The sequence below is a fragment of the Pleurodeles waltl genome, chromosome 3_1 (genome assembly GCF_031143425.1).
Source record: "Pleurodeles waltl isolate 20211129_DDA chromosome 3_1, aPleWal1.hap1.20221129, whole genome shotgun sequence".
Lineage (NCBI taxonomy): Eukaryota > Metazoa > Chordata > Amphibia > Caudata > Salamandridae > Pleurodeles > Pleurodeles waltl.
In genome coordinates this window covers 167,316,515-167,344,401 of record NC_090440.1, presented here as the reverse complement: position 1 = coordinate 167,344,401, position 27,887 = coordinate 167,316,515, and the positions used below count along the sequence as shown (strand labels likewise).

The following is a 27,887-nucleotide window of genomic DNA, read 5'->3' as shown; positions in this document are numbered from 1 at the left end:
AGTGCTTAAGAGAGCAGAAGGGGCAGGCAGACAGAGAAAGGGAAAAGCAGCACTCTAGGGAGAAGCACCCACGAGAAAACAATGCGGGGATAAGCACACAAGAGCGAGTGCAGCATGGAGTGGATCAGGGAGACACAGGAGCGAGAAAAAGCAGTATAGAGCACGACAGAGGCGGGGAAGATGAGTCAACGAGGGAAACGGCTAGAAAACACATGCATTCTCATGGAGTGCTTAACCAAAAAGAAAAAAGTAGTGCCTGAAAAGTAAGCAATTAAAAGAGAGCAGCAATGAGATTGCACTCCAGCGAACACAAGCAGGACGAAAAAGAAAGCCCACACAAGCTAACTAATAAAAAAGCAAGCAAATGAGTGACAATAGAGCCAACCAATGATAAGCAGTGGGGGGCCCTAAGCACACTGCAAGCTGTCAGTAGGACTTTAGTAACTAAACAACTGTCTTGTAGTCAAGACCAAAAAATCATGACACCGGCTTGCCAAAGCCAAACCTTTGTTTTTTATCAGTGCTCATTGGTCTTTCCTTTAGATGGTATTTCAGCAACTAATAGGAATTTGTCAGAATAGGATGGCCAGAAAAGGGATTTTATAGGGCAAGATTCAGTTACCCTAGCATGAATTTCCTCCAGCCGTCATGTCTTGTTTTATTTGTATTTTCTCCCCCCAAAAAATTCTCAGATCCTTTCATTTGGGCAACACAGCAACTATATGCAACTTTGTTTTCTTATCTGAGAATGAGAATTACCCCTTTTTCACCAATAAGTTTCTAATTATATTTTTAAAGGAAAGTGTGGTGCAATAAATATAGCCAAAAATGAACACATTTACACAAGGACCAAAATAGTTGGGAAGTCTAGCCCCGGAGGATGGTTATTAGCGACCGCCGACATCAAACACCAAAAAAAAAAAAAATAATACACTAAAGACAACAGAACTTCCACTGACAGTATTACCCTGGCTACAGGTCAGGGCCAGAGAAAAGAGAGGAAAACCTAACACCCACATCCATCCCCACCCCAAACCAAACAGCATTTTAGGTGTAAAAGCTCTGACTTCGTCTAGACAACTTCCCATGTGTGGACATGGTTCAAATTGTATCCCTCAGTAAGCTTCCTAGCACTCCCAGATCTTGTAATATGTTTGAGGACAGCCTCTACCAATATAAACAGGACGTTTGAGGCCTAGGCAGTGATCTAAACCTTCCTTTGAAACCTCCAAGGAGAGAGCCAGAGCCTCCTTCCAGGCCCTCTCAGTGTCGTGTTTGGCCACAGTAAGACCCAACCACAAGAGCGCACACCATATCCATTTCAATCCACGTTGTCTGAGATGTCCAGCACAGCACACCTAAGAGACTACGGCAAGAAAAGGGCCAGCACTCCCTCAAGGCAGTCAAAGACCCCACCACAGAAGGGTGCAAGAACAGCACACCGCCAAACAGTATGTATAACGTCTCCCATTACTGTCTGACACCTCAAACAATAAGCAGATGAGATAAGGCCCTTCCTCCATAATCTCTCCCAAGTGTAGTATATCATGTGTGATTAGTGCAGCTGAATAAGATGATAATTGGAAGCTATAGCCCCTTCCCGAAAATAAGACAGCACCTCTCTCCAGTCATCATAAAAATGAGCACGTCATCAGCATATAAAACAATCCTCTTGTCCATCCCAGGTCCCCACTCGAACCACCGCTACTGTGTTTCGACGTAGACCCACCTCACCAGTGGTTCTATGGATAGGGCAAAAGGGAATGGTGAGAGGGGGCAATCCTCACACATCCCTGCTCAACCAGTATCCTATAAAAGCAGGAAGTCTGGGCCCACTCTCCAGGCGGCCCTCAGGACCACACCCAGTTTTTATCAAGTAATCCATTGACATTCCACGGGTGGAACCAGTGGAAGATCAGTCGCCATGGGGGTCAGAGAAGAAGCCATGCTTGATGTGCGAGGAGTGGGTGCCATCGTGGAGCGAGAACAGCAGTGTGTGCAGTGACATGCTAAAGAAAAAAAAAACTCAATATGAAACAATGCCAAAATCAACCTCCATCATCCCCCCTCTTGCTACTTCGGAAACCAGAACTACCTGTCGTAGAATGTAGTCTGAACCTGAGTTATGCTACTTTGACAGCTGTCCGAAGGGGGTCTTGCATGTTTTATAGAATTAGGTTTCTTTGTCCCATTGGGTTTTGTTCTTCCAGTGTATAGGGTCCCCCTCTTGTAACTGATCAAACCGATTCTGGGTTATATATGTATGTCTCTATGTCTTTAACAAAACCTTTTTAGGGTTTAGCGCGCAAGCGCTCTGTCCCTTTTGTAATCTCTCTGGGCTTTTAACCACAACCATGTCACGCCCATCATTTTGGTTGGTTCTTGGGCTTACCTTTTAAAATTAGCTTGATTTCATTAGTGACATTTGCAGTGTTTAGCCCTCCTTCAGAGCACTGGCCAACTACTGAATACATACGAGGCTCCATGTTTTCCGAAAGGTTTCTGGGCTACTTTTTCTCTTTATTTCGTAGGCAGTGCGTTCTCGCTGGGCAGTAATCAAGCACTTTTCATGACTGCCAGTTTAATTCTATTGTTTATCCTAGTGCTCTGTCACAAATTCAAGGTTTTACATAGCGAGATCGTGCTTGTTTTTAAAATATTTATTACTATGCGAAGGCGAAACGGGACCGATCTTTTTGCTCTGATTAGTCCCCTTCACACTCAGAATGTGGCGCTTTAAATCGGCTCCCTTATGTGAAATTGTATTACTTTTAATTTTCAGTTTATGTGGCAAGAAAAGTCTGGTTAGTAGTTTACAACACTAATAGCTCTAACTCGAGCAAATGCGAGACACATTGCATTGAAAATGTTTGTTTAATAAGTAGCCCAATTGTGTTTTAATCTACATAGTGATTTGATGTTTTTGGTTACATAGGGAATGCTTTTAATTCTTGTATGGGTAATGATGTACTGGGTCTGTGTTTTCGGTCTGTACAGTCTGGTTGCAATAACATGGAGAACATGTGTTGGCAAAGCCAGTAGTTCTTGCCTACACAAAGTATTGGCTTTGTCAGTGGTTTTAGCCCATGGCTCAAAGCTTAAAAAAGAAAAAGTGATATGACGCGTTCAGCACTTGTCTTGCCATAGTGATTTGTGGTTGTTGTTTTTTTCTTTTCTATTGTGGAAGGGTGGGTGGGGCTGGAGGCACATGGAGAGAGGGTGTGTGTGAGGTGGTGGGGTTGAGACCAACACGGACAACAGAGGGTGTGGGTAACAAAGTTCTGAGATGCAGCCAGCCCCAGTCATGTTACACGTCTTTTTTGTTATGGTAGGTACCATGTGGGTACAGCATGGACAACAAAGGGGTGGCAGGGACAGTATGGACAACAGGGGGAGGGTGGTTAACAGGGACAACATGGAGAATAAGTGGATGAGGGCAAAACAGACAGTGGAGGAACATCGAGTGGGAGGGCAACATGGCGGACAGCAGAGGGTCGACTGGTGGGAAGAACACAGAGGCTCAAGTGGAGAAGTGTGGCTCAATGGTTAGAGCGGCAGACCCTGATGCAGAAATCTGGCCCGGGACCAGGGTTCAATTCCCGCCTTGGTGGGTCTTGGGCTCAATTTCCTTGGACCTGATAATCCTCGCATCGGTGCCTAATCTAATTCATGGGTCCCACTCTGTAACTCTGGGCAATAGCTTGCTTAATCTCCACAACGGCCCCAACAGCGCTGGGATGCCTGGCTTCACCTTGGAGGTTGCCCAGGAGTGGGTACCTCACAGGGAAAAGCCAGGAGGGGTTCCACAGCGGTATGCGTACAGCGCCTTGAGACCCTAACTGGTGAGTAGTGCGCTATACAAGTACGAAGTTTACGGTTTACAGAGAGGAAATAGTAAATATTAGAGACAGCTGAAAGTGACACACACTGGTAAGGCACTTAAACACAAAAAAGTAGCAAAAACAACAAAAAAAAAAAGGTAATGGAAGGATGCAAGTAAAGCATCCATGCTCCAAGGGAGGGACCAACACACCAAGAGGAAGGAAGCCTGCAGCAGTTGACCAATAACCAGCAAGTAAATTAGAGTGACAGTGAAGCCCACCAGTGGTAAGGAATAGGCAGCCTCTAAGCCAAACTGTTAGAAAACAGAATGTCCCACGAGAGACCGCGTATGCAGAGTCTTAGGCAAAACCTGAAAATGAAGTGTCAGGCTTTGACTTTTTTCACACTCACAAAGACAAACCGTTGCAACTGTTCCTTTTAGCATCAAAACATAGGGAATAGGAAAGGCATAACTGAAGTCCCACTCAGTCTGTAGATGGGAGGCAAGATGGCGGCTACCTGATGTTGCCCTTTAGCAGCTCTCTAGCCAAGGTCAGACCAATATAGGCAGGAGAAAGAAACTGCAGAGTATGCTAGCGGTAATTGCAGCAGAGTTTTGGCAGGCTGATGCTTTGTTACTAAAGCTGATGGACAGGAGACACGGCAATACAATAATGCAGAAAAAGCTTCTGTTTACCGGTCATCGACTGCTAGCAGCAGCGTTGAGCTGTGACGACTGCAGCCTCTGTGGCGGGTGTGAGCCAAGGAACAGAATGGGTCCCAAGGCGGACAGGGTGGGATTAAGTTTTCAGAAAGGGAAAGCTGCTTTCTTGCTGGCCATAGCTCACCAGGTGTCCCAAGTATCGACGGGATCTGGGGTCGAGTCTACAGCCAGCATTGTCCCACACCAGAGCAGGTGGCGTCTTCCAGAAACTCTGGAAAAGAAGGGTAAAGATGGGGCCCTGCAAATTCAGTGCCCGGGTGGGTCCTCGGTCTTTGAACGCCTTCGTAGTTGGGCGTGTATGCCAGGAGGCTTGCAGCAGGCTACGTGGCCTTAGGGAAGCCCTGTGAACAGTGAGACGCTTCATGCAACTGGGGTAATCCTTTTTAAGGAGTCCGCAGAAGTTGGAACGATGATGTAATAGTTGGGAAGCTTCTTCCAGAGGTGCAGACTGTAGCTAAAGGGCGCTACTTGTTGCCATCACACGGGGATCAGGGGGATCTGAGATGCCTGAAGCCCTGAAATGCCTGTACAAGAACCTGTGGACTCCTTACCTAAAGCCAGTATGGGCATAAAGGAGCTAGTGAACTCAGAAGAGGGGCCAATGGGGGAGGTTGGTGACTGTAACCGCCAGCCCAGGGAAGTGGATCCGGTCATTATTATGCTAAACAATGCACCATCCCAAAAGGCGTCCCCACTTAAGCAGACCCTTCAGGCCTGGTAAGAACACACAGAACCAAGCCCTCATAGCTAGTTCTGACCCGATATGAATGAATGTTTTTTTGTCTTTGTTGGACGGGGCAGAGTGATCAATTGAGGGGTCCCTAATCTCCAGTGATAATGTATTTGAGGACCAAACTGGTGGTGCTGCTTTCTCTACCACACGGAAGACACCTAAATGGATTGGATAGCAAACCGTAGGCTGCAAGGGTCTCAAGTGGGACTATTCACCGAACCTAGCAACTGGTGGGGGGTGGAATGATCATGACCGACTGCTTTCAAGAGGCTCTTACTCCAAGCCCTCCCACACTGAACTCAATCTTTCAATGGATCATGTCTCATTGAGAAGAAACTAGTTTGGATGGCCACAAATCTCATGCTGCAATATGTAACTTGCAGGGGGTGGCCCGCAATGTGTCCAAATCTTTTAATGCCATTGTGGAGTGCATCGCTGATCTTGAGACCAGAACTGCTGTCCTCGAAGTTGATGTTGCCTGGGCTTGCGGCCAGATGAAAGCCCCTGAGTCCCAACTAACTGACATCCTGTGGCAGCTGGAGAATCAAGAGAACTGGCAAAGGCATAATAATTTGCAGGTGCTTGGGGTTCCTGAAGGCAAGTAGGGATCAGATCTTTGCTTACTCATAGTGGACCTGTTTTGCCAGGCATTGCCCGACTGTAACCGGTCCCAAGAGCTTTAAAGAGCCCATAGAGTGCCTATGGTGTGGAAACAACCAGCGAGCAATGTCGGAAAACCTCAGGACATCCTTTTTTATGTAGGGAATTTCCTTCTGAGACAGTCAGTATTTGAGAAGGCAAGGTCAAAGGCTAAACGTACAGTTGGGGATTGCGCTTTTTTTTTTGTGAGACCTGATATCTATCTGTCAAAAGACAATGACGTCTGCAACTAATGAAATGTTTTCAAGATAAGGGAGCCCAAGCTTTCTTAGTGATTCTGGCACACCTGAAACCAAACATGGGAAACCAAACACCGTTCTCCACGTCTGAGATAAGAGAAAGAATATGTTCATAAAATGATTAAATGAATTCTTGTGGACTGGAAAGAGGGGGACTTTTAAAGCTGGCTCTGGTGGATGGGGTAATCTCACGAAATGGCTCCCTCCCCTTATTTTCCCTTTTTCTTTTTTCATCATTCCTTCATGTTTTTAAGCGGTATTCACTTTGCACTTATTAAGGGTAGGGGGCTGGGGGAGTGCCTTTCTTCTTTGGACAGGTTGTGGTAGTATGGGCCGTTGGTTAGGGGGCGTGCTTTCACTGCAAAAGACCAATGCATGGTCTGGCTGCTTCTCAGGGTTCGAGGGGTGGGGGTAAAAAGGGAGGGGGCTGGGACAGAAGGCTGGGTGGAGAGGGGTTGTGGGGTTGGGGGTGGAAGGGCTGAGGGTAGGGGGGTGGTAAGTAGGGGGAAAAATATCCAAAGAGTGAACAAGGATAAAGGAGGCCAAGGAGATTGGGTTAAAGTTATCCGGTCCCCTAAGAGGCGAGGATCTGGCATAGGAGCAAGACTGGATATGAAATGGGTAAACTAGCTATATGTTCAGTCAATGCGAGGTGCCTAAATGAGAAACTTAAATGCCAGAGGGTGGCAGAAATACTGAGGTTCTTGGGCTCAGAAGTTATTTGTCAACAGGAAACACATATATTCCATGGTGCAAGAAGGAAGTGTTGGCAATTATGGAGTACACACTAGCTGCATATATTACCCACTGTACAGCGATCAGGGGTGTTGCTATCTTTGTTAAAAGTATCATGGTGCCTGTCAAGTGGAAATGGGTGGATACATGGGCAGGTGGGGACTTGTGAAATTGGCATTTGGGGTCACTCTGTGCTCCATTTACGGTTCTAATCAGGATGATCCCCAAGTATTTTTTAAGATTTAGAGGTGGAGTTAGTAGCCTGTCTGACACCATTGATAATTTGTGGAACTTTAAATATACATCAGGGGGTGGAATGTAAGCAGTTGACCAGATATCATGGGAGAACCCTCCAGGTTAATCAGACTTTAGTGTCACTTATGAATAGTCATGAATTGGTTGATATTTGGCAGGTTAAGAAAGCACCTCACCCGGGTTTTACATATTTTTCTGTTCCACACAGAAAATATGTTTGATTAGATTACTTTCTGGCCTCATCCAGAATGGTGAGCAAGGTTGAAATCAAGAAATTACTAAGGCTCCTTTCAGATCATAATCTGTTAGTCCTGGAAATTTCAGAGCTGTTTCATCCTAAACCTCAGGCTAAATAGACCTTCGGTAGGAAACTGCTCTTAAATGATCGATTTTTAGATCACATGACGAAATGGTTTGTAGAGTTTTTTTTTTTTTTTTTTTTTAAATCTTGAAAAGGTGTAGTGCTGTGAGGGGAGTAGTTTGGGACTGTTTTAAAGCTGAATTGAGAGGGGAGGTTATCAGCTTTGTTGCCTGGAGCAGGAAGCAGGAGGAAGGAGAGATGGGTGGGTTGCATAAAAAGTTAGCAAGGTTGGAACAAAGCCACATGGAGAGGATCATGAGTAGGCAGGAGGAAGGGCACATTCAATTTGAAATCATGGCAGTCAATGCCAAGATTGGTAGCTATTATATTAAGTGGGTGGCGAAAAGGTTTCATGTATACAGAAATGAGGGCTATGAATTGGTAGGGAGAAGGTTAGCATTACGTACCAGACAAAAGGAAATTAGGAATAGCATTGGGAGAAAAACAAAATGACAAGTAGTATGCCACTGCCCCCAAAAAGGTCATCAGTATCTTTGAAAGCTTTTTCAGAACATTGTACCACAAAGATGCCCCGCACACCCAGACGTGGTTTGAGGACTGATAGATCCGCAATTAAATGGGGAGCTGGAGGTGGGTATTACAGTGGAGAAAGTTTTAACACTCTGAATTCTCTGGCAGTTGGGAAGGCGACCGGCCCCAACAGAAACCTCCTTGAATTGTGTACAGTTTTGCACTCCGAATCGTCTCAGTTTCTGTTGGACTTGTTCATTGGAGTACAGCAGAGCAGGGTATCTTCCCTCATGGCTGGGCACGGATATTGTTCTTTTCTCAAAAAGGGGTAAGCCTCTGGAGAATCCAGCCTTGTACCAGCCTATTTCCCTGATAAATGCTGATGCCAGGCTCTACTCAAAAATGTCAGTCGGCCTGGGAAGGATCATTGCCCGGCTGGTCACGCCATGGCAACATGGATTTATACCCGTAGAGGAACAACAGACCATATCAGAAGAGCTATGACCTTATTCGATATTACAAAAACTACCAGTGGTCGAATGATGTGGAAAAAGCGTTTAACAGAGTGTTGTGGCGCTATTTATGGCATATTATGGAATGAAAGGGGCTTAGTTTGTGCTTTATAAAGGCCATTAGGGCAATCTCTACTACCCCTTATACCAGGCTGCAAATTATGGGGCAAGAACCTAGGAGGATTGAGATAACTAGATCCATTTATAGTTGAAATTGCCCAAAATTTGGCAATAAAGCCAGTCCGAATTAATGGATGTGACACAAGCTACTCGTGTATGTGAATGACATTGCAGTGATAACTTCTGACATTGGGACGGCAATAACTGAGGTTGAGCAATTGGCTGCAGATTATGGGAGGGTTTCAGGTTAGTATTGATTAGGGAAAAAACACAGATTGTACGGAGTACATTGGTTTTATAGGTGCTTGTCGGACGGAAACTGCAATATACCTTGGGATCAAGATCAATTCCAAGGTATCTACTGTATATCAAATGAATCTTGATCCATTGGTCAGTAAGGTTAGTACAGATTTAAGACTCTTTAATGGCTTACACAATCATAGGTAGATGTGATGTTCTTACAATGCTAATCCTACCTAAAGTACTCTACTTGTTTTGCTCTATCTCCCTTACGGTGGAAAGGTCCTTACTTAGAAAACTGGATGCCATATGGCCAAATTTTATATAGCAATATCAGATTATTAGGTGATCCCTCAAACGTTTAATACTTCCACAAGAGCAGGGGAGCTGGGCAACTCCCAGCTTCTTGTATTGTCATTGGGCGGCCCTCTTACAACAGATGGGGGTATTATTTGCTGCTGGAAACAGTTAGGGGGAAGACCTAGTACATAGCGACGCTCTTCCTACTGTATGTATAAGCTGGCACTTGGCAAGACTGCTCGGGGTTGTCTTCTTCAACAAGTAGAGCCGAGCTGTTTTAAGAAAGGGTGTTTTAAGAGCGTGATTTCTGCCTGGAGAGTCTGAAATAAGCTTTAAAAATTTATGAAGATTAAACAATTTAATTAATATTCTATTGCCCCTCCCCCCAAAGCCCTGGGCAGTCTCTGCTCTTCTGTGACTAATTTTTACAATGTAATGGGCAGACAATGGGAACAGTCTGGCCTTATCTCTTCGCTGTAGATTAGCCACGCTCAATGATAGAGTTACAGTTGGAGTTTGGAGTTGGGTCTGGGACTTTTTTTTAAATATCTGTAAGCTAGGGAATTCTGAGTTGAGTCAATGCGAGCAAGGTCTCCCTGGAGAAAATACCGCTCTTAGAAGCTTTAAGTCAGCCAGTTTGTAGGATTGAGCAAATGTATAATCTTTTAAGGGATACAGTTCCGGATGATCTGGAGAAGACTGAAGTCATTTGGGTTTGGAAATTAGGAGAGTGGGATGTAAATTTGTATAAGTCCATCGTGTTAGGAATGAAGGTTCTTCTCTCATCCAGTTTGAGGGCAGAGCATTACAAAACTATTTTTAACTTATTCTACATCCATACTCCGGCGAAGCTATTCAGATGGGATAAAAGGGAATGCAATAACTGCTGTAGGTGTGGAGAGGGTCTAGCGGACTCAATACGTATGTTTATGGTTGTGAGAAACTGCTGCCTTTGAAGCAGGGTATTGGGAAAAGTTTCTTGGGTGGGTGATACTTATCAGCCCATTGATGATGATCATTAGCTATGATAACCATAGTAACGGAGGTCTGACCCAGACCTATTTCATATTTATATCTGTCTGTAGCTCTGTTGTGAATTGCAACGGAGTGGAAAAATCCTGAACTTCCTGTGTTTTGGTCTTGGTTATGGCGATTAATGGGCATTACAATGTGGAAAAATCTTCATACAATTGAAAGGACGGGGGCAAGAAGCAGGGCAAAAAGATATGGTCTCCTATGACCAAGTGTTTGACGGGCTCCCTTGGAAGTGAGGATTGGCTAGCTTCAGATCATAAAACTTTGAGGGTGTTCTTTTGCCAATCTTTAAAGTATTCAGGTACGGAAGGTGAAGATGATCTGTAGTGGCTGATGTGTTGTATCTAGGGGTTTTCTGGGCAGGTGGCGAACCTGTTATGGTATTGTCTCGGGCCTGTGATAGCTGTGGAAATGCCCACATTACTGCCTGGATATTACTTGTGTTGTTGGCAAAGACCTGAAGCTCTCTGTTCAAAGCTATTGTAGTGTAATGCGTTTATATGTTTGCTCTTCTCTTCGGGTGTAAATAAAATAAATTTAAAAAAAAGGGAATATGAGAGGCCTAAATGCAAAATTGCAATGATTTGATAAATCTATTGATTTGTATTCTGCTAGCCGTCAACAGACACATAGTTAGGAAAGAGAAATAATCCTAGCAGCAGCCACTGCACTATTCATGCATACAATTAAACAGAAATACAAGTAGAACTGTCACAATTAATTAATCATTCATTCCCAAATGCACTTCCATTTATCCAGTACTTTGTTATTCTGGTAGTGTTTGCATTATATCTACCATACCTCCTGGTTCATTTAGTAATTGCCTCCAAATTCTTCTTTCTCAAGAGCCCTGTCCTCCTATCCTTGTAGTAGAATCACTATTTCTTTCATCACGCACCTTTTACCTACTGCCTTCTCCAACCCCAGAAAATGAACACTTTTCCGTCAGAAACGCAGATCATTAAAAATTCACTTCATGCTCCACTTTGAACATCAAGCATTCATCCTTGGCAATACTACTTGTCTCAGAACCACACTTGGTTCCTCAAATTCTTGTTAAAACTAGGGAACGGATATTTACATGCACCCTATGTGTTTTTTTTGCCTTCTAGAAATCATGAGAAGTTAACTGGTATAAGCTAGGGATATTTATTGCATTGAGTTGCTTTATTTACATAGAAAATACAAAATCAGAATAATTAGATATCTTTTATGTTAGCTATAAAAAAAGAGGCAAAAGTGAAGTGCATTTATAGATAAGATTTAAAAGTAAATATTGCCTCACTGTTTCATTGATGCGTTAATGAAGAGCTTCAAGCAGTGTTTTAAAGAGTGGCCAAATCTCTGCAGTGGACCCTTTCAGATCCTGAAAGCTGTTTGATTAAATTTCTGCTTGGTGACTCCTCCCCATTACAATTCAGCAATTCATTTCAGGCTCTGGGGAACAGTTTGCTGTCTGGATAAAAAGGTACCTCGTGGCTTGAGCCACCCATTTTGGGGATGCACTTTGACACACACTCTCCCAAGTACCTTATGGAGTCAAAGCACAATCACCAAAGTTTGGGTCTTAAGGTTAGTTGGCCTTTTCACCCATCGCATGGTTGTGAAAGTACCCATAGTGTATTGTTACAGTCTTGGTTCAAACCAAAACAGTTTTGCATTCACTAGTGTTCATCAAACATCTACAGGCAATTTTGTGTAAAGTTAAATGAGTCCAGTGCACCATTCATTGTCTTTTAAATACTAATACATTAAGCTAGTCTCGTTCCAGGGGCCCAGGACCACTATATTGTTACTGATGCTTCCTGGGATTTCTGTGGCTGCCCCAAATCCTCTAAAACAGCCTGTTTGATAGAATGGTTAACTGACTTAAACACTCATTGTTGCCCTTTACAGTGATCTGTAGGTGATAAATGTAAATCCTGACAAGGCCAACTCAGCCTCCCATCCATCCTTCTGATGCTTTATAGTAGCACCTGTTGCTTACAGCACACGGAAATGGCATAGGTGCAGAATGAACAACTGCAGAGACACTATTATTATTACAACCAAATGCTCTTTAAATATGTTAAAGGCACTCAGCCTGGTTTCATAGAAGGAGCTATGGAATCTGATACCTGAATGTTTCAGCAGTAGCCATAGGGAGATTCAAAGGTTGTATCTTAATCTTTGGCACCTACTCATTCAGAAAGTGTTAACACGTCAGACTCCAATATTGAACTCTATACTGTGGAGGCCCTCTAAGCTCTCTTTGAGTTTTTCCTAACTCGTATGTGAGACAGAGAGAATTCTGTCTCATTACTTGTACACCTCATTGCATGGACCTTTAGGCCCATGTTGGACAAATTCCTTCACAGTCTTCAATAATGTTTCACACTATTCTCTGTGCTGCTTCTGATTGACATTGGTTCCTCCCCAGTGTCCTTGGGTGAAGAGTCTAGATTATTAGGCCTGGGATATGCCATAGCGAATTATAGTAAACACTTAAATGAAATACATTTTGACATATTCCTTCCTAGTATGCTAGAACAGATAACAGACCAGTTACTCACCACAGTCATAATTAGGTCTGCCCCAAAAGTGCTACCACAACTTTGGTGGAATCAGATTGTGACTACTGACCCATTGCTCAAGTCTGTTTGCCTTGTACTTTCAGAACACAAAATAGATCAATAGATTAGTTGTTTTGACGTAGGAGTCTCAGCAGTCATGTGTATCTCTTGATCAGGTGTGCAGAGGTCTCCGATGTTAAGGTCTCTTAATCGTTTAGACAAATTGTCTGTAGGTCCTTGACAGAGAACGTGGTTGATAAGCGCCCTGAATGACTCCTCCTTAGTGTTTGATTTTCCTTCGACTGACAGGATGCTCGTTTTGAAATGGAAATCTCTGCACCTGAGTCAGAGTCTCACAAAGGTATTTTAACACCAACTAGGCCTTCATTGATACCAGATCTAAAATCCCAGCCAGAAAGGATTGCCATTGCCACATACTTTGTAGTCTTTCCAGGTGAGCGTTTCGGAAATATTTCATTTTTAAATCTTCTCCATGTGTGGCTGCTGCTCCACAAATGTCCGTGATGACAGTTTGGCTTAGAATAGCTCCAGGACTATTTAAAAAAAAATGTTATACTTACAGTGCATATTTGTCTCAAGACTGGGTGCTTCGCTTTAATCATCCCACCACTTGGCCTCCTTTCTGGTCCTCAAGTAATTTTGTTTGATAGTCTGGAACAAAGGTGTTATTAACTAACAATACAGCTACTCTCTTCCATCTGTACAAGATAGGAGGAACCTTGGTATTGTCCCTCCAGGATAGCATACTTAATATTGTGTTCAACCTAGAAGAATAAGGAAGTGTATGGCCTAGATCATAGGCAGTTAACTACATCGAATATACATACTTTTTCAATAAAATCCAGTCACTTTCATGAAAAAATATGTTTTTACTTGGTGTCACAGATTAGCTTCTTGCCTTGCCTTGGATTGAGATACCTAGTAAATACGTCCCTGTTGGACTGTTCTGGAAAGTTCCTTTATGACTATCCAGTCAGGTTATCAGGTTTAGACACTGTTCATGATTTTTAGTTCAAAAGAGTTATAGGGTATAGGCTTCATAGTGGTCCACATACAGGTTGGTTCATTAAGGACGTACTGAACCCCTTGATGACCGTCTTTCAATCTCAGTATTATTCTGAGAAGAAAATAAGTTATGTTTTCAGTTAAATAAGTTAAATATGTAGTGACCTGGTAGACCACAGCATATAAACAGTTGTACAGTAGAAAATTACATGTATTAGCAGTAGATGTTTTCTGTCCCACAAATATGTCATGAGGAAACCATTCTAAACGTTTTTTGATTGCCTCTTTTTGTGGCAGTAAATGAGCAAACAGGATAAGCAGTCAAAAGGAATTGTGGCATTGCTTCTTGCCACACAAACAGATTGGATGGTTTATTTATTTAAAAAAAAACACATAACTTGAGAAGCTCGAGCCATGGAGGTTAGGAGATTAATAGCAAGAGGGAGGTAGCCCAATGTCCTTTATGACCTTAATAGGGCAACAACTCATCCATAGTGGCACTTGCATGGTAACAGCAGATAGAATGGAGGTATTTTGAGTGAGGTTAAGTACGTTTATTTTATTTTGTATATTATAGGTATCTCAATGAAATACAATTGTGACTCTAGGGAGCAGCAGAGTGCTTTACTGAGTATAGGGTTGGGTAAAACAGCAGGTAATATGAATGTAGATGATTGTTCTTCTCAATTTACCTTTTTTGGCGTGCACCAGTTACTAAGCATGTTTCATGTAGGGATTTGCAGGGTAGAACTGTTTAAGAGGGTAAAAAAACAGAAAAAACTTTAACTTTCTTATTTGTTACATATGTATCGTGGTTCCAGGTTACCTTATTCAAACTGTAGTTTAATCATGTAGTTTATAGTCTCTCCTCTTTACCCTGTATCCAGAGGAGGAGCCCAGATCTAATCAAAGATCTCCATACTGTCTTGCATTCTGTAGGTCAGTTTCTCATAAGAGGCAGCCTGAAGTTCCGTCAGCCAATTCTGTATGAGTGGGCGAAGTACTAGATTTCCAGTGTTGGGAGTATGCAAGTCTTTGCCATTGGAAACAAAGTGGCCACCCATTTCCCTCATGAGAAGGAACTCTCCTATTTGCCTGAGAGGTTGTGCATTAGCGGCAGTTGTTTGAATGGGTGAAAGTGTATTTGGCTATTGGTTATCCTCTTGTTGCCAGTGGCATCCAATAGTCAGTGAAGGCAGGCAGTCTCGAGGAAGTAGCACCCTATTCCTGCTAGGACCTCCAACACCTATGATTTTGCACAATGCCACATTTAACTAGTGTTGCTGGGGTCCATTACTGATTATGTAGAATTTTGAAACAGTTTAATTTGAGTTGAGACTCTTATCTTCTGTCATAGTACTCCATGATAGTAGTCTAATCCCCTGTGGAATAATCCATTGACATACCTTTTTGCCACCTTTCTCATCGCTCTTGGACACTGGGATTAGGGAACAGGGAGTGTGTCATTGTTCTGTATATCCCTGACACCATGCCTTTATAAGAACTTCATTGTAGTCGCAAATGGGAGAGGCTGTGTCCTCAGTCAATAGTGGACCAAAGGTGAGTAAAAATGTAATGCATCCGTTCAGACTGCCAGTATTGGCCCACTTCCAGGTCAAATTTACTTTGCAAATCGACAGATAGAATAGATGTCTCCTAAAAAATAAATGGGTTATGTTTCTACTCCCCTTATCTAGCGACTGAGGCAAGTATGAGCATCTTGAACTCAAGTAGTATTTGAGATTTGGTTGATGGTAGATTGAAGAAGCCAGGATGTGGAAAGGAGGTAGAACACTTTTCTCGGGACAGTGATATGAAGCTAATAATAAATTGCACCTATGAATGTTGCACATTTGCAGTTGAAGTACAGGGAGATTTTTATGTCTAAGGGATGAAAAGTAAACAACTTAGCCATAAGACCAAATCCCTTGGTGTCATAGCTTCTTCGGAGTTCACAGTACCAGTGGAACGTTCAGTGAGTTAAATTATTGTTGGCATGTGTGAGTTCTAAAAAAGCTGGAATCTAAGGTTCATTAAGCTGCTGTCTGAAGAACCTGAAAAAAATGGAGCCTGCTTACCTTGAATCCAGCATTCCAGAAGTGACTCCAAAGGTCGGTTGACTGATCTGTGTCAGCTACAGGGACGCAGCAAGCTTCCAAAGGGGTGTCTCTATGCAACTGCCAAGCTGACCAGTTCCAACTGAACCCTCCCGTTGACCTCTACTGAAGTGATTACAAACCCCCAAGTAGTGTTGCCAAGTCTGGAACTTCTGGCTCGTGTTAGAGTGCACTTCTCCTGTCCTCAGGCTGCAAGAAGTGGGACTTCGAAAGTTGTTGCCAACTTTCTGCTGGGAGAAACAGTGACTCGAGTCACAGTTGAAACTGCAGACGTCGATGTCAAATCGCTGGGCGGCCTTGACTTGCTGGTTTGGCCTTGTGAAGATCAGTCTTCCAGAAAGGTTTTAAGTGAAAAAGTAGAGCATTTCACTATGACCAATGCTCAACAACATCTGATTAACACCAAGGCCTTACGGGGCACTGACTTCACCTGTTCACAGCTTCACTGCCCTTACCCTCTCACAGCTTCACTGCCTTCGTCGACAACTGCCCTGGGATCCCACTCTTCAGCAGCCTGCCATCGTTGAGTCCCTCTGCAGATGAAGTTTGCCGTTTGTTCTACCAATAGCTCATCTGACTACTTTTACTCTGTAAATGTTTCTAAGACAGAGGTAAACTTTCCACCTCGAAGTACCTGGTCCCTTTATTTAATGGGCAATCCATCACCGTCAACTTTAACCTTTGAGTGCGACCAGATGCCTCCTGTTGGCACTGTGTGGCTTTTGGAGCTAATTTTAATTCAAACTTAAAAAATTAATATCGCCGATTTTGTCATTTTGGTCTCATTTATTAAAATATTCTCTTTTTTTATTTCTTTTTGTGCTGTGTTTTCACATTTACTGTTTCAGTGTTGCATAAATTGTTTACACGTTACATCTAAGCTAAGCCTGACTTCTTTGTGCGAAGCTACCAGAAGGTTAAGCAGAGATTTATTCAGTGACTTAAGTGGTTCACTCAGACAAGAATTGTGATCACAAAAAAAAAAATGTTATTATTATTGGAAGAGTTTCTAACCCCCTTTACGTAATAGATTTCAATTTCTTACATTATTGCGTTTAGTTCTCTCAAACTTTCCTGATATTGATAAACGTGACAGCAGAAATACAGCAGGACAGTTAGTCCACAGGTAGAGCGAGGGAGCAGCCAGCCCCGCTTCATTCATCCAGCCCTTGCTCTTCGTACTTTTGAAGTGCTGTTTATTGGCCAGGACAGAACTCCTGCATTCCACTTCTTTAGAGGTTCATGTGATCTTACAGACTCTGTCACCTCTTCCTCTCTTCCCATGGGGCCAGGTAAATGGTTGAAAGTTAATGGTGACTTCCTGGGCCAACCACCCTGTCTGAAAGGGGCTTGAGGTCAGAACCTCTCCCTGTATCGCACTCTAATCCCTTCTTTGAACTCCTGTACCTTACTCTTCTTCCTTTCATTTACCTACATTCATTCTGCAGATGGACAGATTGGTATCTCATCACTCTCAGCTCGCAGTATCCTCACTTTCACATCGACTATGCTTTTCATCCCTCTTGTGTAGACCCTATATACTTTTCACTGAGGTGTCCGTGGATTTCCCTGGGTTACAAATTCAGGACTCCTCTGTGATGTCTTTACCCCTGTGTGGCTGTTCTTTCTCACCATGGTGGTGTATTTTTCTGGTCGCAAGCTCTCTGATGTCGCTGTGAGCAAGTCGCATACGAAACAGCAGAGTTTGTTTACTGTGGCTCTGTGTTTGTGTATTTGCATAATTTCCAGAGCACGGAGCTGCAGTACTGTATTGTGTTGAGTGCAACAGTCCCATTTAACCCAACGGAGAATGCTGACCCCACAGAGAACCATACAAACTGCTGCAAAAAAACAGAAAGCTGAAGCCAATAGAAAGACAGGCATCACTTTTTCGCTTGCTAAAATGAAGTGACACACTCCTCTTTTCATTGCAGGGCAGGGCATTTCTGCCGTGAGGGCACCACTATCAATAAAAACGCAGATCCCGCCCTCTCGGACATCAGCTATGCCATAATAATTGTGCCCTCAGTCAGCAGGACCTATGAAAGACGTTTAAATATAAAATACTCGCAGTAATACGGCCGAGAAAGACACCATTAAGGACCTTTTTTTTTTTTTTTTTTTTTTTTTTTTTTTTTTTTTTTAACCTGATATGGAAAGCAGCATCCCAATCTTGTTTTTGTGGTCAGAGACGGTTTCTTGACGCTCCACTCCATTTTCTTATTGGGTGCAATATTCTAATCTTTTTGTTTGACCTTTGAAAGAGCTCATTCCTGTGACATATTTTTTTGTTTCCTTCCAGGGCAGGTTTGCCCTGAGGTTTAGAAGGAGCTCTACCCCGACGTTTAGTGTTACACAATTCATTTGTAAGATTCTTCAGTTTGCTACTCACTATTTTTTTTTGTTACCATTCGATGTTCTATTCTTTAGCTGTCTTGCCTTGACTTTATACCACTTTTTTCGATACCAAACTTCTTGTGCATAGGTTTTCCTGGTCTCCAGTTTTTTTAATGTTAAGAAACCTGGATTACTGTTTGGTTTCACCTCCTACCCAGAATTTTCTTGTACATATCCCCGGAAATCAGGGAGGCAAAAAGAAACAGCAGAACATATCTTCATGAGACATCTACAAGTCTTCGTTTGACATGTGAACCCAATTAGCCCTCACCGAGGTTTCTGGATATTCTTGACTTCGGCCTTTTAGTGCTTCAGGGTGGACTGCATAGGCAAGCATCCTGTTGCACAAAGTTACTCCCTCTGGGCTGCAAGAAAGGAATAGTCCACTGACCATGCCGCTGTCCTATGATCAGGTTTGTAGAATAAATGCTGGATGATTTGCCCCCTTCTCTCCCTCTTTTTTTTTTTTCATGCTCAGATCAGCAAGATATTTGCCAAGCAAAAAAAACACAGGTCAGGGCCTCTCACACTTCACCCAGCTTTTCCACGTTATACATCTCTAATGAAACATGTAGTTCAGTCAGAAGTCATTCTTGACAGATTAGCGCAGTGCAACACTAGTGGCAGATGCATGCCATGCAAGTTCTAGATGACATATAGTGAAAGTTGTGACACCGATGCCCAACATAGCCACCCCCTTTGTCCTTGGGCAAATAGCCTGTGAGTCACACTTAACACATACACAGGAGACTAGGTAAGGCCCTTCTCAAAGCTTATCGGCATGGTGGACTCACAAGAATAAAGACGTTTATTTATTGTGTATGAATTCTCTTCACAAACGGGGGTGAAGTCAGAGTTAAAGAATACATTGGCTGGGGCTGTTGAGATGTTCTCTGGCGAGCTTGTTGAATCTTGTAATCGCCATTATTCCCCCACGCGGACCCATGGCAATTGTGGTTATTAGGGCAGACAAAATTCCCTAGATTACAACGGCCACTCATAAACAAATATTTTGAAAATAGGCATGCTCACAACTAGCCCCTTATGACTCAGGCAGCCTCCTCCAAGTACGTAGAGGAGAAAAAGCAAAGAGAAATCAGTTAGGAACTCTTATATCAGCGTTCATAAAAGTGCTCAAGAACATGCCCCCTACAGATTGACTTTAAACACCATACATAGCCTGCCTGTATTTCCTGAGAGAAAAAGGCGCCTTTCAAGGAGTAGCACAAACTTTTTCACCTAGTCACAGTTTAAGGAAAGACGTGAGCTTGCAAAATTGATGTATTGACAATCAATAAGGAATTGCTGTTGGCAAGTAATGCAGAGGCCCTAACAATTGACAATTCTGAGACGTTTTGTAAGCATGGTAGACATCACCTTTGTGATCTTCTCAGAAAAGAAAAATACTCTATTGGAGGGCCAGCAAAATACAGTAGCTATGCCTTTTTTGCCCTTTTGCTGCCTTCAAGGAACTGTTCTATTAGTTTGTTGTAATCTAGAGAAGGCTCTACGTACATTTCTTAGGGAGGAGAAGGAGGAGAAGACCACATGAGTAGTGAACCTAAAGCCTTGGAGGCTTGTGACTTATGCAAGAAAAAGAAAACACAGAAGAGTCAGGGAACTGAAAATGACAGTCGGTTGATAAGCTTGGTATAGTTTTGTAAAGAGCTGGATAACTGGTCTTTCCTCGTAAACGTCCGTAGCCCGGATATATCAGAAAGTGACATCTATCAACCGAGCTGTGGATTCCACCATGAAAGAGGTAATTGACCTGCTGCTTAAACATTTACTTGATGGAGCACATAGTTAGCTTTCGGCCGTGCAAAAGTGACTATGATTGTCAGTTTCCAATACTTCTCTTTTAAAGAGGAGTTGCACTGAATTGCTAGATAGAAACAATCAATAGTGACCCCTATTGAATTCTTCTTTGCTATTATCCTTGTTCTCTTCTTTAAGAATGACCGAAGCAGATGAGGCGATTTATTGAAAAATGTAAATCATTTTCTGCTTCTGTGAAAATCGTTTCTGTGTATAAATGGAAGGAACTTGGACAGCAGAGTTTTATACTTTATAGCACTGGAGTTGAGGTGATTGAAGAATATATGCCTGGGATAAGTGGAAGCAGACATTTTAAGGCATGGGCAAAGTGAGCAATTGCCTGGGACTCCCACCTTCAAAGGGGCCCTTGGGAAAGTGAACTTTCACTCTAGCTGTCTATTTCTGTATGTCAACATTTCCTCTCTGTCTGCCTTGGTCTTTCATTGCCCAGTGACTTTAAGGCCCCTGGCAAGACCAAGTTCAGATTTTCTTTATTTACTCCCAATTCTGAAAATGTATGTGGCATCATGCAAGCTTGAATTGCCTGAAAAGGGAAATAGAATTCAAAGTTGTTTTGAACAGAGGCCCCCCAATTCTCTCTTGCCTAGTCAAAATAAACCCATATTACAGGTCTTAACCTCCCTTTTAAAAAATAATGTCACCCTTAAACAGGCCTTATTGCCCATAAGGCATGGTGTGTAGTATTTAAAAGTAGGGCATGCAAAGTTTTAATGTTAAACATGTTGGTGAAAAAGCCTCAGAAGGAAACAGCTAGAAATATATTTCAAATACTCTTATTAAAAGTTATCCAAAATTCAATTTAATGGTAACTTTTTTTTTTTTTAAACTATCAAGAAAAAGGTGCTATTAGAAAGTTAATCTTTTCTGTCCCTGAAGTCTCTCGAAGTCAATTTGCATGAGCTCTGGAAACTGAATTAAGTGTGAAAACTGCTTCCACAGTAGGACAAAGGCTTAGGGTGTGGGAAGGTAGTGGTGTTCCTTTGACAGGATGGCCAGGAACCTGATGAACTTGAGGCCTCCCCTATCACAGGCCAATGTTAGCTGACTCCTGGGCAGGGCCCTTTGTTTGTTCTCCCCAGCCAGACACTCTCTGATTACAGTGGGCATCTTTTTGACATTGCAGCCTAATATCCTGCTGGAGTGTCAAATCCTGGTTGACAGGTTGCGAGGCAGGGAAACAAGGTGCAAAACAAGCGTTTTGGTTTGGAGTGTAGTGGATGTATGCCAGGTGCCACAGCAACCACCCTCCCAGTCCTCTCACTGCAGGAGAGAGGACATAAGAAGGCCACCTTCTTGGGAGAGTTTGTGCCTCATTCCTGCAGACTGACTGTGCTACCTCAGAGATGCAACCCTTTCTAGTGTGTTTACCTAGGCTTTTATAGCACCAAACAAGCTGCAAAGAGGCACCTACCTGGCATTTAACCTGGAGAATGAGGGGGTCAAAAGAGTTAGGAGCAAAGGCAAGGAGGCAGCCAAATATTTGTGTGTTAAACTTTTAAAGCAATTATTCCTCTAGATTGGCTATACCACTCTAACTTTAAAAACATCAACTCTTTTCAAAGAAAATAACAGCAGGGGCAACTTAACTGCAAATGAATTATAGGGATTCTGTTAGAAATGGCACCTGCTTTGCAGGTATATGAAATGGCAGAACCTGTATTACCAAGCACTATTTAAAAACACACACGTTATTCCCAGACTGCCCCAACACGCACTAAATAAAGAACGCTAGGGTAGAGTATGTTGCGTATGGGCCAGAGCTGCCGACCTTGGTGGTGGGGAACAAGGTTCAAGTCTCAGCACCAGTTCAGCATCCTGTGATTATGGGCAAATCACGTAATCTCTCCTTGCTACCAAAAATGAATGTGATCTTGTGTAGTGTAACCGGTGCTCATGTAAAGCGCTGTAATAGTTCTGTATCGAATTTGCGCTATATAAAACTGCAAAAAAATAAAGCTCTCCAGTACTTTCGTGTTTAGTTCGCACTACATAAAACTGCAAAAAAAAGACCCTACAGATATAACCAAGAAAGGGCAAGATGCCAGAATCCAAGGAAGACAAAGAAACAACATACCTCCATGGGCAAAGTGGCGAGGCAAAAGAAAAAATAGAGCGCCACACTGAAGTACATGGCTGATCGTGCAATAATGCATATAATAGGGTCAGTCTTCAAGGCGGCAACAAAACAGGGTCAAGGCGGAACAAACAAAAGCATTTACCAATGACATCAAGGGATTTTTGAAAGGCATGCCTAGGAGCAAATGAAACTGATGGGTGTAAAATGGGCGTGGTTAAAGCCCACAGAATATATCACATGTCGAGAAGAGCAGCGCTTGCATGCTGCTGTGCTCAACCTAAAAACAATTATCTGCAGTTGCATATCTATTGTTTGGTTGCTTGCCACCCTGCTTTGTTCTACCAGACTTCTGTCTCAGTTTATTGGGGATACAGGGACTGTCTCACACTGGACTTTAGTGTTAGATGGAGGAGGACACTAACACTGACCCACCACCACCAGTACCCCCATACCACCACCACACACCACCACACCACACTTCCGCCATCCTGACAATATCCAAAAAGAGTAGGGTTTGGTCCTAGCTACTTTTAGCCCATTGTTTAGGGCATGCTAGGAGTCATTCCCATCACTAGCTTGTGCCTGGCACCCCAGGCACCCACTTCAGAACACTGCTGCACCTGTGGAAGATCAAAAGAGGACTCAACCTGCTGTCTGACACCTGAGAGAAGCTTATACCAGTAGTTCTTAAACTGTGGTTCTGGAACCCCTGTGGGGCCGCAAATCCTGCATGGGTGTGTTTTGACTGCTTAGAAAATTAAATAATATTAGCAGATTAATACATTTAGATAAATAAAAAAGCAAAAATGTAGAACTGAAAATGCAATAACATTATATAAATGTGAAGGAATTTTGAAATTGGAGGCTAAAAATTGTTAGTACCCTCAAATAGTTTAATGGAAGCAGTGCAAGTGCCGCAAAACAGATAGAGCATAGATGATGAATGGTGTCAGTTGAATTTAGAAAAGTTTCACCATTCCTTTTATAATTTTGATTTTATTTTCATATTTGTAAATTAAGTAAAATATTGCATAATTTGTGTACTTGTTTGAGTGCTTGTTTCTGTGTATTATTTTGCTGTTCATATTGGCCAAAATGCTTTAGCCAGGGTCCCCAGTTTCCAGTAATGAGTAATTGGGGGTCCACAGAAGTCAAAAGGTTAAGAACCAGTGGCCTAGAAGACTGGCCCTGCTCTCCCACCTGTACCCAGGAGAAAGAAATGGGCTTCAAGGGTCATTAGGGTCACCTCCTCTTAAAGCTACAGGAGCACAACAAGCTCCAAGCGGCCCTTACTCTAACTGACCAGTGGCAAGTGAACCAGGTGCTTCCCCTGAGCAGCTGGGGGCTTTAGACATGTACTCCTGTGTTGGTTTAGAACTTAAAAGATTAAACCAGAAGATAAAATCATTGTCCAGTATGAAACTGGTTGGTGTATCTGACCCACACTGTCAGTGTCCAGTTTCATCTAGGTCTTGGACTACAGTAATTATTGGCACTTTGTGCTTCTTGGGGCTGTTCATACTTAATACTTTACAAATTCATACCTCCGGTTCCTTTCAATCTATATAATGGTGCCATTTTGTTCAATACGTTTTACTCTTATTTTCTAATTTTGTATGGCATTTTTATTATGTTCCATTTCAGCTTTATTACTGTTTTGGTTCCCAGTTGGTACTTTCCACGTTGCCTCAAGTTAAGCCTGTCCGCTCTGTGCCTTAACTACCAGGGTGTTGAGCTCAGGTTAATTTAGTGACTTTGGGGGGTCACACTGACAAGGGTTTTGATTGTGCCTCGAGGTGGGTAGTCACCCACCCCAAATAATCAATTTCTTTATAAGTTAAAACCTCGCCTATGTGTTTATAGGATACATTCAGTGCACCTTAAATGGGAACAATACCTTGCAGCAGTAGGAGACCTCAATCATTGGAGATGTGGTCACTGATTTATTTATTGAACATTTGCTGTCTTTACATATATTAATGCGTTCATTGTAAAACTGAGGCCTGAAAAGTGTAATGTAGCAGTATGTTGATATCAGGAAAACAGTTTGTTGAAAGATGTAATCAAAGATACTACACATGTATACTAATCCCTGGCAGACTTTAATGAAGTTCAATTTTTCCGTTTTGCCTTCAGGAAGTATTGATGAAGATGTTGTGGTGATTGAAGCCTCCTCCACCCCTCAGGTCACTGCCAATGAAGAAATAAATGTTACCTCGACAGATAGTGAAGTGGAGATTGTTACAGTTGGGGATACCTTCAGGTTAGTTTGTGTTTATTTCTGATAGTTGAATTGTATTTCCAGTAGTAAGTTAGATCTTAGTGTTATCCTGCTCCTTTTTACAGACTCCTTCATTAAGATCTTAGTAGACTAGGTAATGTTAATTAATCTGTCTCCTGATTTGGAATACATCTCATTTCTTTAGCTAGGTGTACAAAATATAACATGGGAAACCTGATTTTTGCTTTAGCCTCAAACAAACTCTTCTCCCCATAGGTTAAAATAAATATCCTGGAAAGAACCATTTTTTAAATACAAATATATGAAATGGATTGTTTGTAACTTTTTGCTTTAATAAGAATTTCCTTTACTTGTAGTTTGTAGAGGTGATGGAAATATCTTCTTTGTCAATTTCATAAGCCCAATTGAAGAACTGATTACACAACAATGGGAAGAAAATAAGAAATCCAGCGTTAAGGGTTAAACTGGCTCTAAAAGTGCTTCTTGAATTAAGAACAAAATAAAAACACATGACAAAGCTTTTGCAAGTGCTTCAGTAGGTTGAACATCTTTCTGATTAAATAAGTGTTATATATTTTCTCTTCAAAACGTGTGCAGGCTTGCATCTGTATTTGTGATGTAACACAGACGTCTGCAGAGCCACCCTAATCTATGTACGTATCTCTTACATGTGTGTCAAAGTCATCTAGAGGCTGCACTTCTATTAGAAACAGTGAAGGTACATACTTTGATCCCCTCTACCCTGTTACGAATAGCATCTTTGGTCATGGAGCAGTCCCTTGTGACCTGAAATAGGCCTCTTTAGGAACTGCGATATTGAAGGCCTTGGACACCAGATACCTAAGACGGAGAACTTTGTTGTGAGGTCAGTCTCACTGCCCAGTCAGCTGTATTTTCTGTTCCCTCCGGTAATGGAAGGATGTCCACCTCTTTGTCTTTCTGTAGTTGACCGAGAAGCTAATGCATGGGAGCATGAAAGGAAGCATTCACACCAATATACTTTCCTCTGTTTTTCTTAGGGAAAGTAAATAATAAAATTGTGAAGTAGTCTGTAAAATTGGAACTGCCTTCATATGTTTTTGAAGTTTCTTTCTTCAAAAACTGTCAACAATCATCTATTTAGGCTCTCTGAAAGAGGACAATGTCAGTTCTTCATCAGCTGTTAATGAGAAAGTGTTTGATAGACCCAGCTGCTTGGACAGCATATAACCCTGTCTATTTGTGTAGATGTGCTTATTTACATGACTTCCCTTCGTTCAGATATCCAAGTCAGGTTGATGGACTTTCCTGCCAATGACAATAATGTATATTCACCAGCTTTCTTTTTTATTTCTTTCCAAACCTAATCATTTAAGGCCTCACTAAGATGTCAGCAAGGCTCTGATCTAGGTGATGTGTCTGTTTCTATCATCAAACATGTTACCAGTGAAAGGAAGACTCTCTTCTTCCCAAATAAAGTGGCCTCTGGGAAATTAGGTCCACTAAGTTGAGAAGTATATCGAAGAAGGCCATGTGTTCTACCTTCTTCCATTTCTGCTATCTCTATCAGTCAATCAGTAGATTTGTAAAGTGCCTCTTGTCTGTGAGGGAATTGAGGCGCTGGCAGTGACTATTTGATTAGCGAATAGCCAGGTCTTCAGGGACTATCAGAACTCTAGAAGAGATGAGGAGTTCCGGAGATGAAAGGGTAGTTCGTTCCATGTCGTTGCTACTATTTAGGAAAAGGAGCAACCTCCACATCTACTACGTCAGATGCAAGGGGTAAGGGTTAGAGAAAGGGGAGCGGAGGTGTCGGTTCGGGCTGATGGAAGTTCAGGTGGTGGTTCAAGTAGACAGGTCAGCAGTTGTGGAGGGCCATGTTGCGTGGGTCAGGAGCAGCCACGCTCCGTCCATGGGGGCTTTTACAAATGTTAGAGAAATGTTATGATGATGTTTGTTTTTAATTTAATAAAACAAACATTATTATAACATTTCTCTAATGTTTGTAAGCCAGTTACATTTAAAAAAAATACAAAGTCAAAACCAGTTGGCTTTGCCAATGCTTGTTAGGGAAGCAGTCATGAGAATAAAACATTAAAGGAAAACAGGCTGTTTGTCTCTCTTCCCTTGTCCAAAAGTAGCAAGATTTAAAAAAAAACTATTCAGCCATGTCCCTTCTCAGTGGGAAAGCAGTTACAAGGAATGCAAGGTCACACCACAATGTAAAAAGGGACTACAAAAGTACTTACAACAACAGGACACATGTATCTCAACTATGTGGTCACCCATAGACACACCTAACAAACATTACTGTGTAGATTCATTTGCATGGAAAGAGGCAGAAAAGGGCTACAACTACTAAAACGCTTTTTATAACTGTCCACATAATTGGTGCATAGCAGGTAAAGCTAGAAGAGATTCAGTCTTAAATACTGGTTACTCCCTTTTAACAGTAGGTTTGGGGTGAAAAAGAAATAAAAGAACATTGATATGAAGATTGTGACTATGTACCTGTGGCATTGTTGGCTTATAGTCCAGTTAGTGTGTCATCAGGACTCCTCCTATAATTGACAACATTAGATCACTTGGAAAATTATTGAGAGCAGCCATAGACACATGCATGACCCATAGGAAGCAGGGCCCTTTCAAAATTGTAATATCACCTTTGAGATACCCCAAAATAAATAAATGGTTACGTATTGGGATCCAAGACATTTGGCAAGTCAACTGGTCAGTAAATAATTTGGGATTAGGTAAGAGCTTCAGTCATAAACCCAAGGCATCCTGGATCATTCAAGCATAAGAGAGGCAAATACAGAGGCCCAAATGTCACAAAAAGAACTGTGCATCTTTCAGCATGTATCTGCACCTACAATCCAAGACGTAAAGCAAAAGGTGCAAAGATTGGAGTTTAATTGGGGACCAAGCATCATAATGTTATTCAGCCTCCTACCAGTGGTTGGAAAGGAGGATACTCAGAGTTGCATGTATACATTGGTAAAATTATTTATTTGTAGATGACTGCAGCCATCGCAGATCTGTAAAGAAATTTCACTCCCAGCTAGAGGCAAAGGTGAATTCCATCTGGTGGGACACTATTCTGGTCACTTTAGGAAAGTACCATCTTGCCTGGCATGTTACCCCCATGTTTCACTGTATATATGTTGTTTTAGTTGTATGTGTCACTGGGACCCTGCCAGCCAGGGCCCCAGTGCTCATAAGTGTGCCCTGTATGTGTTACCTGTGTTATGACTAACTGTCTCACTGAGGCTCTGCTATCCAGAACCTGAGTGGTTATGCTCTCTCATACCTTTCCAAATTGTCACTAACAGGCTAGTGACCAATTTCACCAATTCATATTGGCATACTGGAACACCCTTATAATTCCCTAGCATATGGTACTGAGGTACCCAGGGTATTGGGGTTCCAGGAGATCCCTTTGGGCTGCAGC

General features: G+C 42.4%; 1 protein-coding gene across 2 annotated transcripts in view; it reads left to right on the top strand.

Annotated features, from left to right (window-relative positions):
- RNF111 (ring finger protein 111) overlaps positions 1-27,887 on the top strand; it is a 306,333-nt gene that overhangs the window by 56,607 nt on the left and 221,839 nt on the right. For both annotated transcript variants that reach the window (XM_069222081.1, XM_069222080.1), the window contains exon 3: positions 24,352-24,478. In XM_069222081.1, coding sequence (XP_069078182.1) covers positions 24,352-24,478 — 127 coding nt within the window. The remainder of the gene's footprint in view (positions 1-24,351; positions 24,479-27,887) is intronic.